The sequence below is a fragment of the Ovis aries genome, chromosome 14 (assembly GCF_016772045.2).
Source record: "Ovis aries strain OAR_USU_Benz2616 breed Rambouillet chromosome 14, ARS-UI_Ramb_v3.0, whole genome shotgun sequence".
Lineage (NCBI taxonomy): Eukaryota > Metazoa > Chordata > Mammalia > Artiodactyla > Bovidae > Ovis > Ovis aries.
The window spans coordinates 46,797,419-46,814,987 of record NC_056067.1 but is presented as its reverse complement, the minus strand read 5'-3'; the positions used below and the strand labels follow the sequence as shown (position 1 = coordinate 46,814,987).

Below are 17,569 nucleotides of genomic sequence, written 5' to 3'. Positions count from 1 at the left end.
TAGAGAGGGCTGAGAAGAAGTCAGAGGTAAAGGATAATTAAGATTATTTAAGCTTTATAGGCTTCTTAAGGAACTTGGCTTTTACTCTGAGTGAGATGGAGAGCCACTGAAGTGGTATGAGTAGTATGAGTGGTATGAGCCAATGAAGTGGTATGAGTACAGAAGTGACATCTAGTTACAGTTTAATGAAATTACTGGAAGGTAGAGAGCAAGAAGGGAAGAAAAGGGACCTACTACTGTAGCAATCAATGTGAGAAATAATAATTATTTAGACCAGAGAGATATCAATGAAGATATAAAGAGGTGGTCAGATTCTATTCAATTTTTCCTCTTGGAAAGGCCAAGAAGATATCCTTACAGATTGGATATAGAATGTAACAGAAAGAGATAAGATAAACATGCCTTCCAAGTTTATGGTTTGAACAATGGAAGGATGGAACAGTTATCAACATTGGCCAGTGAACCCTCCCACACTGTTGACAGAGAACAAACTAGTAAGGAGAGGGACACAGGGGGATGCAAGATAGGGGCAGAGGATTTAGAGGTACAAACTGCTATGCATAAAATAAGCTACAAGAATATATTGTACAGAGCAGAGAATATAGACAGTGTTTTATAATTACTATAAATGGAGTATAATTTATAAAACTTTTGAATCACTATGTTGTATACCTTAAACTAATATAATACACTAAATCATCAACTACGAGTGCATGCTCAGTTGCTAAGTTGTGTCCAACTTTTTGCAACTCTACGAACTGTAGCCTGCTAGGCTCCTGTGTCCATGGGATTTCCCAGGCAAGAATACTGGAGTGGGTTGCCATTTCCTCTTCCAGGGGATCTTCCCAACCCAGGGATCAAAACCATGTCTCTTGCATTGGTAGGCAGGTTCTTTATCCTGGAATCACCAGGGAAGCCCACACTAAATCAACTGTACCTCAAAATAAAAAGAAGTCTAGACTTGAGATTTTTGAATTGGGAGTTGCCAGCATATAGATGGTATTTCACAAGACTATATTATCAAGAGAATGAGCATATATATAAGAGAAAGGAGCAAAGGAATAAACCCCAGAGCACTCCAACATAAAGATATTCAGGATAAGAGGAAAAACCAAAAGATATTAAGAAGGGCAAATGTAAGCAAGAAAAAACCAGAGGTGAGAACATTAATACCACATGATATTAAAGGTTATAATAAAAATCAACTTGTTCAATGATTTATACCAAAAAAGAATACAATACACTTTTAAAATAACATACACAGTTTGGAATATATTATTAAGAAATGACACAAAGGGAATTCTCTGGCTGTCCAGGGGTTAGGACTCCATGCTTTCACTGTGGAGGGTCGGGTTCAATCCCTGGTCAGGGAACTACAATCTTGGAAACCAAACACAGCAGATAAAAAGAAAGAAATGTCATGAAAATAATTAATAAAATAATGGCTAATAACAGTAACCATTAATAAGAATTATCTTTCTTTATATATAAAGTATACATTGGGAAGTTGTGTCCAACTTTTTGCAACTCTATGAACTGTAGCCTGCTAGGCTCCTGTGTCCATGGGATTGGAAAAGACTCTGACGCTGGGAGGGATTGGGGGTAGGAGGAGAAGGGGACGACAGAGGATGAGATGGCTGGATGGCATCACTGACTCGATGGATGTGAGTCTGAGTAAACTCCGGGAGTTGGTGATGGACAGGGAGGCCTGGCGTGCTGCGATTCATAGGGTCGCAAAGAGCTGGACACGACTAAGCGACTGAACTGAACTGAACTGATACATCAGGACTTGCAAAACACCACATAGATAAATAAAAGGCACATAATAGAACATAGAAGCTATGTGGGAAAGTACTATACTATTTATGCTTCTTTTTTCAAATAAGAATATTATCTTGCAATTTTAGAATCAATTTTAAAAAGCAATAGAAGAAAGCATAAGGAAAAAAACTTTACAATTCTAATAAGGGATTGCCCCCTAAAAACTGAATAAACGGAGAAGATGCACACCTTGCTTTTTATATATGAGGAACCAACATGGTAAAGCCACAAAGTCTCATCAAATTTACCTATTATGTTCATTCAATTACAGTCAGAGCCTACTGTGATTTCTTAAAAGAACTATGCAATAAAGAATGTGGCAGGCCTTTGTCCCTGTTTCCAAAGAGGTAACCTCTAAGTCATCTGAACTCCTGGAAGGAAGTCTTTGGTTATTCATGGTGAGCCTCTTGGACTACACCTGATAGTTAACACTAATAAGGTGACTCATGATGACTCCTTGGAGAAGGCAATGGCACCCCACTCCAGTACTCTTGCCTGGAAAATCCCATGGACAGAGGAGCCTGGTGGACTGCAGTCCATGGGGCTGCACACAGTCAGACACGACTGAGCAACTCCACTTTCACTTTTCACTTTCATGCGCTAGAGAAGGAAATGGCAACCCACTCCAGTGTTCTTACCTGGTGAATCCCAGGGACGGGGGAGCTTGGTGGGCTGCCGTGTATGGAGTCGCAGAGTCGGACACGACTGAAGCGACTTAGCAGCAGCAGCAGCAGCATGATGACTCCTTAGGTAGTTTTTGCTAAGGAGATGACTCAGGCTGGAGGCAAACCATGTTGGAAAGACCAACCATATGATCAGAGAGTTGGAGCTTTGAGCCACCATATCAGTCTGACTTTTGGGAAAGGAAGAAAGGCTTGGAGATTGAGTCACATTGGGTAATGATTCACTCAGTCATGTCTACATACTGAAACAAAACAAAACTAACCTCCCCCTGCCGCCCTGCCCACCCCCCTCCCCCACAAAATACAAAAAACTCTAGACACTGAAGCTCAAGAGAGCTTCCCTGGCTGGTAATATTCTTTCGAATAGTGAGATACCCGATGGGCTCTTATGACAATGGAAACCTTACATCTGCAACTCTCCCAGCCTTCCACCTTTGGTGCCTCTCCTTTTGGCTAATTCTGATTTTCAGTCTTTGTTACAGTAAAAGTAATCATAATAATATGCTTGAGTTCTGTGAGTCATTCTAGTCAATTATCAAACCTGAGGGTGACTGGAGGCATTCTCAAATGTGCAGCCAGCTGGTCAGAAATGAGGGTGGCCCCAAGGATGCCCCAACTTGCAGCTGGTGTCTGAAATAAGCACAACCTTGTAGAATGCTGTCCTCTCAGATTTTACAGTTTGGCAAACTCTTTGCAAGATTTTTTTTCTTTTTTTGAGGAAATTCCCTGGTGGTCCAGAGGTTAGCACTCAACACTTTTCACTGCCATGGGTCTAGGTTCAATCCCTGGTTGGGGAACTAAGATCCTGTGAGCCAAACTGTATGGCCAAAACAAAAATATTGTGACTTTAAATTTTCAAAGATTGAAATCATACCAAGTATCTTTTTTAATCATAATGGACTGAAACTATAAATCAATAGCAACATAAAAACTGGAAAATCCACAAATACATGGAAATTAAACAGCACACATTTACACAATCAATGGGTCAAAGAAGAAATCAAAGAGGAATTTAAAAATATTTTACAACAAATGAAAATAAAAGTGCAACATACCAAAATTTATGGGATGTATCAGAAATAGTTATAGCTATGAAGGTTTACAACACAAAAGAAGAAAAATATCAAATAAATATTAACAAACTAGAAAAAGAGCAAATTAAACCAAATGTAGAAGAAAGAAGAAAAAATAATAAAGATTCAAGCAGAGATAAACCAAACAGAAAAGTTAAAAAGCAACAGAAAAGATCAATTAAACCAAGAGTTTGTTTTTCAGTAAGATCAACAAAAACTGATGAACCTTTAGACTGACTAATAAAAAAGAGAAATTCAACTGAGGTCAGAAATGACTCCAGTCAGAGCAATTAGGCAAGAAAAGCAAATAAAAAGCACTGAAATTAGAAAAGAGGAAATAAAATTATTTCTGTTTGTAGACAACATGATCTTACACACAGACATTCTTAACACTCCACAAAAGAAAAACACTTGTTACAACAAACTCAGCACAGAGTCAGAATACAAAATCAACACATACCAATCAATTACATTTCTATACATTAACAATGAACAATCTGAAAAGAAACTTAAGGAAACAACTCCATTTACCACAGCAACAGAAAGAATAAAATACTTCAGAATTAATCAAGGTGAAAGACTTATACAATGAAAACTATAAAACATTGGTAAAAGAAATGAAAAGATAACTGTAAATAAATGGAGACATCCTGTGTTCATGGATTAGAAGTTAATACTGTTAAGATGTCCATACTATCCAAAGCTATCTACAGATTCAATGCAATACCTATCAAAATCCCAGTGATTTCTCCAGAAATAGAAAAATCATCCTAAAATTCATACGTAATCTTAAAGGAGTCTTGAATAGTCAAAAGAATCTTGAAAAGGAAGAAGGTAGTTAGAGGTATCACACTTCCTGATTTTAAAACATATTACAAAGCTACAGTACACAAAACATTGTGATGTGACATAAAGATATATATGTGTGTGTGTGTGTGTGTGTGTGTAGCAAATAGCTCAGAAATAAATCCTTATATATATTGTCAAATGATTTTTGATGAGTGTGCCAAGACCTTTCCATGGGGAAAAGGACAGGCTTTTCAATAAATGATGCTAGAAAAATTAAATATCCACATGCAAAACAAAGAAGTTGTTACACCACACATAAAAATTAACCCAAAATGGATAAAAGACTTAACCTAAAACTTAAAACTAAAATACTCTTAGAAGAAAACATAGGGAAAAATCTTCATGACATTATATTTAGCAATTATTTATTGGTTATGATACCAAAAGTATAGGTAATAAAAGAACAAAGTAGACAAATTGAACTTCATGAAAATTAAAGACTTACTGTGCATAAAGGACAAAATCAACAGAGTGAAAGGCAACCCACAGACATTGTGGGAGAAAATATTTGCCAATTATGTATCTGAAAAGAGGTTAATATTCAGAATACATAAAGAACTGCTAAAACTCAACAATAACACAATTAGATTATGAGATTGGACAAAAAAATGTTTAGCTATATACTGTTCACAAAAGAAACACATAGAAAGTAAGAGAGTAAAGAAGTGAAGAAAACTACACTAAAGAAATAGTAACAAGAGAAGGCCTTTATAAAGTTCTATCAAGCTAAATAGTTAAGGGAAGAATCATCACTAAAGAGTAATAATAATAGAACAACTCACCAAAAGATAATCTTTCTGGGATTACCAGAAAGATAATCCCCAAAACATATTATAAAACACTTTCATAATACTGCTCAAGGAGATTTTTTTATAAAATCAGTAGACTCAGAAGAATTGACCAGCACAGTTAATGAGCTTAATCCAATGAACATATATCAAATGCTGTACTACACAAGCAGCAGACATTTTCCAGAACACATAGTTTATCAAAATTTACTCCCTAGAGAGAAGGCAGTGGCACCCCACTCCAGTACTTTGCCTAGAAAATCCCACGGACGGAGGAGCCTGGTAGGCTGCAGTCCATGGGGTCGCTAAGAGTCGGACACGACTGAGCAACTTCACTTTCACTTTTCACTTTCATGCTTTGGAGAAGGAAATGGCAACCCACTCCTGTTCTTGCCTGGAGAATCCCAGGGACGGGGGAGCCTGGTGGCTGCCGTCTATGGAGTCACACAGAGTCAGACATGACTGAAGTGACTCAGCAGTAGCAGCTGACATAAAATAGGCTTCAAAGTACTTTAAAGCATGCATATTAAACAGACCGTATCCTCCACCTGTAATGTAGTTAAAACAAAAACTTAAATTTGGAACTTAAAGCTTCCAAATAATTCATGGTCAAGACAAAAAAATTAGTGGAAATTAGAAAATGCTAAGACATACATGATAACAAAAAGACTACATATCAAAACGTGGACTATATTCCTAACATAGTCTTAAATGCTTAGAAAAGAGAAAGCCTCAAAAACACTGAATTATCTAAATTTAAAAGCAAAAAAAAAAAAAAGACGACCCTGGTAGTATAGTGGATTTGAATCTGCCTACCAATACAGAGGACATGGGTTTGAGCCCTGGTCTGGAAGGATTCCACATGGCTCGGAGCAACTAAGCCTGTGTGCCACAACTACTGAGCCAGTGCTCTAGAGACTGTGAGCTGCAACTACCGAGCCCACACACCACAACGACTGAAGCCAGTGCGTTCTAAGGCCCACAAGGCCGAACACTGAGCCCACATACTCCAACTACTGTGTGCCTAGAGCCTGTGCTCCACAACAAGAGAAACCACCACAACAAGGAGCCTGTAGGCACAAAGATGAAGAGTAGCCCCCACTCACCCCAATTAGAAAAAGGCTGCATGCAACAACAAAGGCCGAGCACAACCAAAAAGAAACAAAATTTTAATAAATATTTTAAAAGAGAGAAAATAGCATAAAAATGTAGGAGGAATAAAATAGAGGAGACCTACCTGACAAAAATTTAAAGATAAATTAGAGATAATCAGTAAGGTAAAAAATGCCTGAAAACATTAATAAATTGAAAGATTTGTTTCTCTCTTTTTAGAAGGAAAAATAGGTCATGATTACATATACTGCTGCTGCTGCTACTAAGTCGCTTCAGTCGTGTCCAACTCTGTGCAACCCCATAGATGGCACTGGAATGGGTTGCCATTTCCTTCTCCAAGGCATGAAAGTGAAAAGTGAAAGTGAAGTCGCTCAGTCGTGTCCAACTCAGCGACCCCACGGACTGCAGCCTACCAGGCTCCTCTGTCCATGGGATTTTCCAGGCAAGAGTACTAGAGTGGGGTGCCATTGTCTTCTTGGATGATTACATATACTACCAACTTTAGATAAGAGAAAATAATAGCTTTAATAAATTTAAAAACTTACATGAGAAGTATAAATCTTTAGAAAAATACTGTAACTCCACAACTATAGGAGAAATAAAAAATAGCTTCTTATAACAGAAATTGAATCATTAAATTCTTTTCGTACATAAAAAATCCCAGGCCAAGATGAACAGACATCCAAAAACAAACATTTTTTATTTTACCCAAAATCTTCTAAGGAAGAAAAATATTTTTATGAGATTAGGACAACTTTGATTCTAAGAGCTGACGAGGAATACACAAAAGGAAAATTGAAGGCCAATCTCACTGACAAACACAGATGCAAAAAACCTAAAGAAAATATTGGCACATAGCAACTAGCTATGAATGGAAAAGATAAAGATAGGTCTGTCTCAGGAATACAAGATTGGTTCAACACTAAAAATATAATTCACTACATAAAAAGAAAACATCATCTAATCACCTACAGATATAGAAAAACATTTACTGAAATTCAAAAGCTTTCTACAATCAAAACTCTTAACAAATGGTAATGAAAGGGTATCTACCAGAAACCTTTAAACATCAGAATTATTAATAACAAAATATTACAGCCTAGGTGGCACAGTGGTAAAGAACCTGCCTGCCAATGCAGCAGACGTGAGTTCAATCCCTGGGTCGGGAAGATCCCTTGGAGGACGGCATGGCAACCTACTCCAGTATTCTTGCCTGGAGAATCCCCATGGACAGAGGAGCCTCGTGGGCTTACAGTTCATAAGGTTGAAAAGAGTCAGACATGACTGAAGTGACTTACACTTCAGTGTATATGCTTTGAAGCATATACAAAGCACTTCAATTGAGACCAGAAATTGATAAAAATACCTGCCATCACTACTTTGATTCATACTGTATTGTCGATCTAAGGATAATAGAAAAAAGAAATTAAGGATTAAGAATTTAAAGTGAAGAAACTGCCATTATTTACAGACATACTCACCCACAGAAAAAGTAAAGGAAATCTAAAAATTATTAATAGTAATCCAAGTTTTCCAATGTTGCTAGATATAAGGTCAAAGTATAAAAGTTAATTTTATTTCTGTGTATGAGCAACAAACTGAAAACACAGAGAACATTTAACACAGGAACAAAATTTAAATGTCTAGAAATTAATCTAATAGAAGATGTGTGTGGCCTTTATAGAGAAAATTATAAAACACATTGAAAGAATTAAAAAATCTCAGTAAACAGAAAGATAAACTATGTTTACAAATAGAAAAAAAAATCCAAAATCAGTATGTAGAATAAATAAAATTTAAACCAAAAGCCAATAGCTTTTTGTTGTTTTCTGGTGGAAACTAACACGCTGACCTAAACTTCAGTGAGATGTCCAAAGGGCAAATTCTGAAGAATATAAAGAAGGTATAGGCACTTACTCTAACAAATGTTCAGTTTTTACATTAAAATATTTTTTTAAGATAGTGTGGTACTTTTAAGAGAGAGGGGACATACGTATACCTATGGCTGATTCACACTGATATATGGCAGAAACCAACACAATACTATGAAGCAACTATCCTCCAATTAAAAATAAATAAAATTTTAAAAAAGATAGTGTGGTACTGGTGAAAGGAAACAGAATCAATGGAATGGAACAGATATCAAAATCAGATTCATAAATATACTATTATGCTGGCCAAAAAGTTCATTTGGGTTTTCTGTGGCATCTTACTAAAAACCCAAATGAAGATTTTGGCCAACCCAATATAACCTGATATATTAAGAGGTAAACATTCAGGACAATAAGCAAAGAAAGCTCACTTCTTCAGTAAATGTCTAGGACACTTGGTTTTCCATAAGGAGTAGAAATTAAATACTTCAATCTCAAAAACCAATTTTTAGACTATGGCACTAAATGTAAAGAAGAATCTTTAGAGGACAGTTTGAGAATACCCATACGACTTCAGAATGCAGAAAGGTTTCTTAAAATATCAAAAATCATAGGCTACACAAATCAAAACTACAATGAGATATCATCTCATACCTGTCAGAATGGTCATCATTAAAAAGACCAGAAATAACAAATGATGGTGAGAATGTGAAGAAAATGGAACCCTCTTACACTGTTGGTAGGGATGTAAATTGGTACAGCCACTGTGGAAAACAGTACAGAGGTTCCTCAGAAAACTAAATATGATCAGAAAACTACTGTATGATCTAGCTATTCCATTCCTGGGTATATATCCAAAGAAAATGAAAACATCAATTCAAAAAGATACAAGCACCTCAGTGTTCATAGCAGCATTGTTTACAACAGCCTATCTGTTCATTAACAGATGAATGGATAAAGATATGACATACTGGGAGCGTAAGACTTAGTGCTTTCACTGCCATAGGCCCAGGTTTGAACCCTGATTGGGGAACTAAGATCCTACTCGTTGCATAGTGTGGCCAAATAAATAAATAAAAGCAACAAGGATGTATTGTATAGCACAGGGAGGATAGTCAATATTTTATAATAACTTTAAATGAAATATAATCTATAAAAATACTGAATCACTATGTTGTATACCTGAAATATATGTATATCAACAATACTTCATAAAAATATATATATCTCTAAAACTGAACAAAGGACTGAGCTGGCACTTAACAGAAGAGGTGTAGGGAACAAGGTATAAAGAAGGTTGAGAAGTGCTTGCAAACGAGACTCTCAACCAGGGCTAAACATTTTTGCAAACGAGATGTTCTGCCCAGTGTAGGGAACTAGGTTTAAGGAAGGTTGAGAAGTGCTTGCAAACGAGACTCTCAACCTGAGCTGAACATTTTTGCAAACGAGATGTTTAGCTAAAAATCTTGTTTGTTTCCATGGGAAAAAACATTGCTTGCACACAAGGATGTTTCTCTGATTCCTCAAACGGAACAGACCTTGGGACAAAACGGATTCTAAGTTGATAAGGAAGTTCCCCAAAATAAAGTCTTAGCTGCAGTAAATAAGTCAAGGTAAAGGTTATCTCGCCCTGTGCCTGCGCACTGTATAGTCTTTGAATCATAGTGCTTGGCAGCTTGCCCTGTAGGTTGTTGTGCAAGGGATATAAAATAAAGCAGCTGTAAGAAGCAAGTGTTAAAATATAAAGATTTAAACCACTCTGCAGTGTTGGTGTTTCATTCCGTCGCCAGCATCTGGCGCCCAACGTGGGGCTCGACGGAACAGAAAGGGTAAGCACCCAGGAGCAAAAGGCTAAAAGGGGGACTTTCAAAAAATAGTAAAAAAGAAAAAAAAAAGAAAAATCCAAAAGGGTAAACACCCCGAAACAAAAGGCTGAAAGGGGGACTTTCGAAAAAAAAAATAAATAAAAATCCAAAAGGGTAAACACCCGAGAGCAAAACGCTAAAAGGGGGACTTTCAAAAAAATTAAAAAAATAAGAAAAAAAGAAACTATGGAAAATTCCCCATCTTTAAAGTCACAATATATGGAGCTGGTTAAGGGGCTCCTGCATTCTATAGAAATTAAAACGTCTACTCGCCGCTTGAGTGAGTTATTCTGTCTTATAGAGCAGCATTGTTATTGGTTTCAATATCAAACAGAAGTACAGCTAAATTTAAAGAAATGGAAAGTAGTGCAAAAAGAGTTAAAAAGGCAACATCAAAAAGAAAATGTGATTCCTTTAAGACTGTGGACTCTATATAGCGCTATAATGCAGGCTTTAAAATTAATGGCTGCTAATAGTGAGGCCGCCTCATGTTATCTTGAGGAGGGGGCTTCACCTCGGCCTCCGCCCAAACCTCCAGATGATAGTACAGATTCATTCACTGAGCCAGATAGAGATGTGAGTTCTGGGGAGGATTCAAATTCTGTAGAGGCAATGACTGCTGCCTTTTAAAAGGTTTTATTAAATAAAAAGCAAACTTCCAAGGCTGTTAACCCTTCTGCACCACCTTATGCATCCCTATTTCTGGTAGCTGCCAACAAGGCTGAGGTAGGGAGAAAAAGTCAATGGTTTTGGAAGTACGAAAAAAAGTATATTTTAAAAAATGCTTATTAATGACTCTCGTCCTTTAATGTCACTGATTATTAAAGGTAAACAGTTTGAAGGATTAGTAGATACAAGAGCAGATGTTTCGGTTATTTCTCTCCAACAGTGGCCTAATGACTGAAAAAAAAAAATTCCTCTTGTTTTAACAGGCTTAGGATCAATAGCAGATGTGTGAAAAAGCGCTCAACCTTTGTCATGCCAATTGTCTAATAAAAAAAAAGTATTTCTTTTTACATTGTTAATATACCTATTAATATCTGAAAAAGAGATCTTTTATTTTCTTTAAAAACAACGCTCACCATCTCGTCAAAAAACTTGTAGCCACTGCTCAGATTCCTCGAGCTCTCCCATTAAAATGGTTAACTGATGTCCCTAAATGGGTTGAGCAGTGGCCATTTCCAAAAGTAAAGCTCGAGGCTTTAAAACAATTAGTAAAAGAACAGCTTCAATCTGGCCATATTAAACCTTCTACGTCTCCTTAGAATTCTCCTGTTTTTGTCATTAAAAAAAAATCTGGTAAATAGAAAATGTTGACTGATTTAAGGAAAGTTAACAAACATATAGAACCTATGGGAGCTTTACAATTAGGTCTCCCTTCTCCTGCTTTGATTCCACAGGATTGATCTTTGATGGTTTTAGATTTAAAAGATTGTTTTTTTTAATATTCCTTTGCAAATAAAAGATGAAAATAAATTTGCTTTTACTATTCCAGTGTATAATCATGGGCAGCCCGTAAAACGTTATCAATGGACAGTGTTGCCTCAAAAAATGATTAATAGCCCTACACTTTGTCAGGAGTTTGTTAATCGTGCTCTTATTACTGTGAGACAACAATTTTCTAATTGTCTTCTCTATCATTATATGGATGATCTTCTATTGACAGCTCCTAGCAAAAAAAAACAAGATAAATTTTTTATTCATGTAAAAAAAACTTTAAGTGATTTTAATCTTCAAATTGCTCCTAAAAAAATTCAAACTGAATTTCCTATTTCATATTTAGGTGCTATTTTAAAACTACAAAAAATAAAACCTCAAAAAGTCCAAATTAGACGAGATAATTTGAAAACTCTTAATGATTTTCAAAAGCTTTTGGGTGATATTAACTGGTTATGTCCCATGTTAGGGATTCCTACACATCAATTGCGTCATTTATTTTCTACTTTAGAGGGTGATACTGCTCTTAACAGTCCTCGATCTCTTACTTCTCAAGCAAAAGAAGAATTACACTTTGTAGAGCAACGGTTAAATAAAGGGTTTCTTACTTATCTACAACAGGATCAACCTATATATTTCATAGTGTTCCATACTCCCTATTCTCCTACTAGAGTTATTGCTCAATCTGCAGGGTTGATTGAGTGGGTATTTTTACCCAATAACTATACAAAAAGGCTTACTACTTATATAGATAAAATTGCTTTCCTTATTTTAAAAGGTCGAGGCCATATTACTCAGTTAATTAGAAGTGACCCTCAAACAATTATTACTCAACTTACTTCCACCCAAATTTCTAATTGCTTACAGTTTATTAAAAATTGGCAAATAGCTCTTGCATCTTATTCAGAGACTTTTTCTAATCAATATCCTCAATCTAAAATGATAGATTTTCTTCGACATACATCAATGGTTTGTAAATCTCCTATATCTAATATTCCAGTTGAAAAAAAACCTATTTTTACAGATGCCAATAAAAATACTGCTGGCTATTGGACTGATACTACTTCTAAAGTTGTTCCACATTCCTTTTCTTCTGTGCAGCCTGCTAAACTTTGGGCCATTTGTTTGGCATTACAGGATTTTTTTGATATTCCTATTAATATTGTTTCTGATTCTAAATATGCAGTCTTTTCATGTATTTATCTTCCTGAAGCCACTCTACCGGTAACTTTAAAAACTAATATTGATAAATTATTTTTTCAGGTTCAACAATTATTAATTAGGCAAACTAACCCTGTCTTTTTTACTCATATTTGAGCTCATTCTTCTCTCCCCGGACCATTATCTCAAAAAAATAAAACTGTAATATGACAACATTTTGCATTGGCTCCACCTCAATTACAAATGGATGGACACCCTCAATTACAAAGAGATATATAAAAATTATGGGCAATCTCAGGTGACCTTACTATATGGACAAAAAACTTTACTTTAAATATTAATGACCCTAAGGGGCCATTTCAAGTTCATTTGCATATTAATAAATCTTACTCTGCTATAGCATGTGTAAAATTTCCTTATTCTTTACTGTATGGGCAATGGATTTAAAATAAAATTTTGGGAGTTATATCATGTTCTGATTGTAACTTGACTCAATGTATAAATCGTTCTTGGTGAAAAAATGTTAAAAACAAGATGGTCCATTCCAGTAATTATTCTTTGGTCATTGTAAAAGCACGGACTGAACTTTGGTTGCCTGTTAATCTTACTCGACTTTGGTCGGACTCTTTTGCTGTCACTCATCTTGTAAATGCTGTACAAACTCTTCTCCATCGATCTCAAAAAATGCTTGGCATTGTCATCTCATCAATTCTCACTGTGGCTTCAGTAACAGCAACAGCAACTGTAGCAGGTCTTGCTTTGCATCAAAGCATACAGACTGCTGATTTTGTCAGAAAATGGCATAAAGATGCTCATTTATTGTGGCAACAACAGCATGATTTGGACTCTCAATTGGCTACTGATGTATTAAATTTACAACACACTGTTTCCTGGTTAAGAGATCAAGTGACTGTGTTAGCTACAAAGAGTGTGTTAAAATGTGATTAAAACTCATCTCACCTATGTGTAACCCCTGTTCCCTTTAATATGAGTGAGGGTTGGGAAAAGGTGAAAAGATCTTTAGTGGGACACCAAAATTTAACTGCTGAAATTATGGAATTAGAACAAATTATATTGTCAACTTTTAGTAAGACGCTGCCTGATACTCTTGGTTCTGATATACTAAAAAGTCTTCAAGAAGGATTAGATAACCTTAATCCTTTAGGGCATATATCTACATTGTTAACAACATCCTTTGTAAATACTTTGTTAATTGTTGCTTTATGTTTTATTGCTTTTTTAGTCTACCGGTGCTGGCAAAAAGGGAAACAATTGAAAAAAAAAAAACTGCGTATTCAAGCGCTTATTCAGCATCTACAAGAAAAGAAAGGGGGAGATGTAGGGAACAAGGTATAAAGAAGGTTGAGAAGTGCTTGCAAACGAGACTCTCAACCAGGGCTAAACATTCTTGCAAACGAGATGTTCAGCTAAAAATCCTGTTTGTTCCCATGGGAAAAAAACATTGCTTGCACACAAGGATGTTTCTCTGATTCCTCAAAAGGAACAGACCTTGGGACAAAACGGATTCTAAGTTGATAAGGAAGTTCCCCAAAACAAAGTCTTAGCTGCAGTAAATAAGTCAAGGTAAAGGTTATCTCGCCCTGCGCCTGCGCACTGTATAGTCTTTGAATCATAGTGCTTGGCAGCTTGCCCTGTAGGTTGTTGTGCAAGGGATATAAAATAAAGCAGCTGTAAGAAGCAAGTGTTAAAATATAAAGATTTAAACCACTCTGCAGTGTTGGTGTTTCATTCCGTCGCCAGCAAGAGGAAGTCAAAATAGCCTTTTATAAATATAAAAAGATCCCAAATATTTTTTAGTAATCAAGGAAATTCAGATGACAAGTATAAGTAAATATTTCACATATGTCAAATTTGCAAAAAATTTTAAATTTGTTAATTCTCAGTCTGGAGCAATGAATACTCTCACACACAGCTATTACAAATGTAAGTTAGTACAAGTAATCTGGAAAGTAAAATAGCATTATGCAATAAATTCCTGGCTATATTCTCTACATGAACTCCAGCATATGTGCACCATCAGTCACACGTAATAAGGTTCATAGCAGTAAAATTTATAATAACAGAAGACTGAAACAATTCAAATGCCCTTCAGTGGATAAATTAAGATTTTCACAGTGGAATATATTATATTTCACCAGGAAAAAAAATTCAATGAAAAATAGTGACTAAAATCAATATAGGTGAATCTGAGGAATATAATTTTGAGGTGAAAAAGTCAGAATTACCAGCACAATGTATTTCCATTTTCATCAGAAAATTGAAAATATGCAAATATAAATATTTTGCTTAGGGATATATGTCGCAAAACTACAAAGAAAAGTCAAGAAATGATAAGCAAAGTTGTAGGATAATGGTTACTCTAGTGAGGGGTAGGGATGGGCTAAAAGTAGGGAGTGATACATCACTAAGAAGGGACCCTCAAAGGCCTAAAATGGCACTGATAATCTTCTATTTCTTAAGAAGTAGGTACATTTTTTTGTTATATTATTAAACTACATATTTAGGCCAATATATATTTATGTGTGTATAATTTATTTAACAATAATAATTAATAAAATTTAGCCATGTCTTCTTTGACACTACAGTTCCACATCAAAATTTTTTCTTAGAAACCTGAACAAGAACATAAAATTTGAGGAGAGGTAGTCGAGATGGGGGTGGAATGAGATGGGGAGTAGTGTTGACAGAGATATTTACAGAGACCCTAATTTTCTTCTGAATTTTAGTCTTCCATTTTACCTGAATGCATCCTATGTCTGTATGAAAATCATTCCTACATCACAAAGCTGAACTCTTAACCTCTTCTCTCTTAGATGTTTTCTAGCTTCTAACTTGTGTTTTTGTTAAAGACTATCTTCTCAATTAACCAGATTCCTCTCTCACCTCTCTCTGAGCTTCCTTTATGTCAGCTTTCTTTTTATGTATGCTGTTTACAGCTATATTGTATTTCTTCTACAAGCTTATCAGTTATTTGATTTTTTACATTTTTGTATATCACCTTAGCATCTTGCAAGTACTCTGTTTAAAGTACAAATTCAATAACCTTGATTAAAAGAATGAATGAACTGACCATTAAGAGAAAAATGAGGCATTCACAGATAAATTACCAATATTATAATACTAGTAGCTAACAGCTTTTGTGCTCATAATATGAGATAGGAACTGTTGAAAGCACTTTAAAAATATTATCCTAGTTTACAGATGAGAAAACAAAGACACAGAGGGATTAAGTCAGTTGCTCAAATTTTCACTTCATGTAGGTGTCAGGGTTTGAACTTTACCTTGGTGTTACAGCTGTGCATAGAGCTCAAAAGGTCATCAGATTAGGAAAAGATTCTTTCTTTTTTTTTTCCTTTGGATGTTGAAAGCTTTATTTTGAAATTTCACGCAGACAGAAGATGGAGAGCCAGACACAGGGCTGCGGGAGGCTTGTGCACCTGAGCTTGGTAAAGACTGGAAGAGGGGACTTCCCTCGTGGCCAAGTGGTTAAGAATCTGCATTCCAATTCAGTGGATGCAAAGATCCCATAGGCTGAGGAGCAACTAAGCACCACAGCTACTGGGCCCATGCTCTGAAACAAGAGGAACCTGCATACCGCAATGAGAAGCCTTTGCACTGCAACAAGAGAAGCTCTTGAGCCGAAACTAGAGAAAGCATGTGTGCTGCAACAAAGACCCAGCTCAGCCAAAATTAAAACAAAACAGAACAGAAAGGCTGGAAGATGCTTATGAAACTAGAAAAGGAAGGAGACTCAGAGAAGAGGGGGTAAAGTGGGCAAGGAGAGACAGTTCAGAATATCAGCTTTCGGAGAACAACCTCAAAGGACTCAAGTTTCTACTAAGACCTAGAACATTTGAGAGGAACATGCCAACAGCAGAGTGAAGAGGTGCTACCTTTGAGTCAAGCTGGGCTGTACCCTGCAAAGGTTTTTGTGTGCCTATTTCCTCTTCACTCACCTGAGCACAAGTCTTTTGTCATCTCCCTCTTCGCCATCCAGGGCTCCTTCCCTTGTTCCAACAATAATATCACACTTGGTTTAGAAAAGCAAAGTCCTGCGTATATGAAAAGAAACCAAATTTGGTCATGCTGTAGATATCTGAGAACTCACATCCAGTTATTTGATCATTGGGGAAGAGGGGGCTTACAGTAAGCCAGAGAAAAATGTGATGAGGACATGCATACAACGGACAGGGAAACTGAAACTTCCAACACAGATTAATAACAGACCCCTTCACCGCCAACTCACAAATATTAACCTGTTACTTTGGCACAGGCAGCAGACATTAAGCCAAACACTACAGATGCTAACCCCCAAAATCACAATGATACCCTTATGAGTAGAAGCTCAGTTTTACAAGACATTCTTACCCAGTGATACCAAGATCCTGTAGTTCTCCAGCATCACATTACTGTACAGATGCCTTTGAGAAGGATTTAGGTAATCCCACTCCTCTTGGGAGAAGTCTACAGCCACATCTCTGAAGGTCACCAACTCCTGAAATGAAATGAAATAACCTTTTCTCTTCCCATACTCACCTCATTCATTCTGCCCCAGGTGCACGGGGCTCCCAGATACACCTTCAGATGTGGAGAATGTTCCCCCTAGGGCTTTTGTACTTCTCAGATCATTCTGTATAAAAACAGCAGTGTTCTTATCCTAGTTCCCTATTCCCCTGACCCTGCTTATTTTTCTCCATGGTACTTAATTATTCTGTTATTTATTGTCTGCTCCCCACCTCCACTAAAATATAAAGTCTATGAGGGCAGAGTATGTTTTCGTTTTGGTCACTGCTATATCCCAGTTACAGAACAGTATCTGACACAATGAGGCTTATTTAACTATTTGCTGAATAAACTGAATTCATGAGTGAATGTTTTGCAAAAGTC

The 17,569-nt window shown here is 36.3% G+C and overlaps 1 protein-coding gene across 5 annotated transcripts in view; it reads right to left on the bottom strand.

Annotated features, from left to right (window-relative positions):
• The window catches only part of ZNF570 (zinc finger protein 570), a 29,428-nt gene that overhangs the window by 6,802 nt on the left and 5,057 nt on the right, over window positions 1-17,569 (bottom strand). For 3 of the 5 annotated variants that reach the window (XM_042230866.1, XM_060398568.1, XM_004015202.5), the window contains 2 exons: window positions 17,051-17,177; window positions 16,639-16,734 (listed from right to left, as the gene is read on the bottom strand). In XM_042230866.1, coding sequence (XP_042086800.1) covers window positions 16,639-16,734; window positions 17,051-17,177 — 223 coding nt within the window. Of the gene's footprint in view, window positions 1-2,459; window positions 10,316-16,638; window positions 16,735-17,050; window positions 17,178-17,569 lie in introns of those variants that run through there. The other 2 variants (XM_060398569.1, XM_042230868.2) reach the window with 2 other exon arrangements.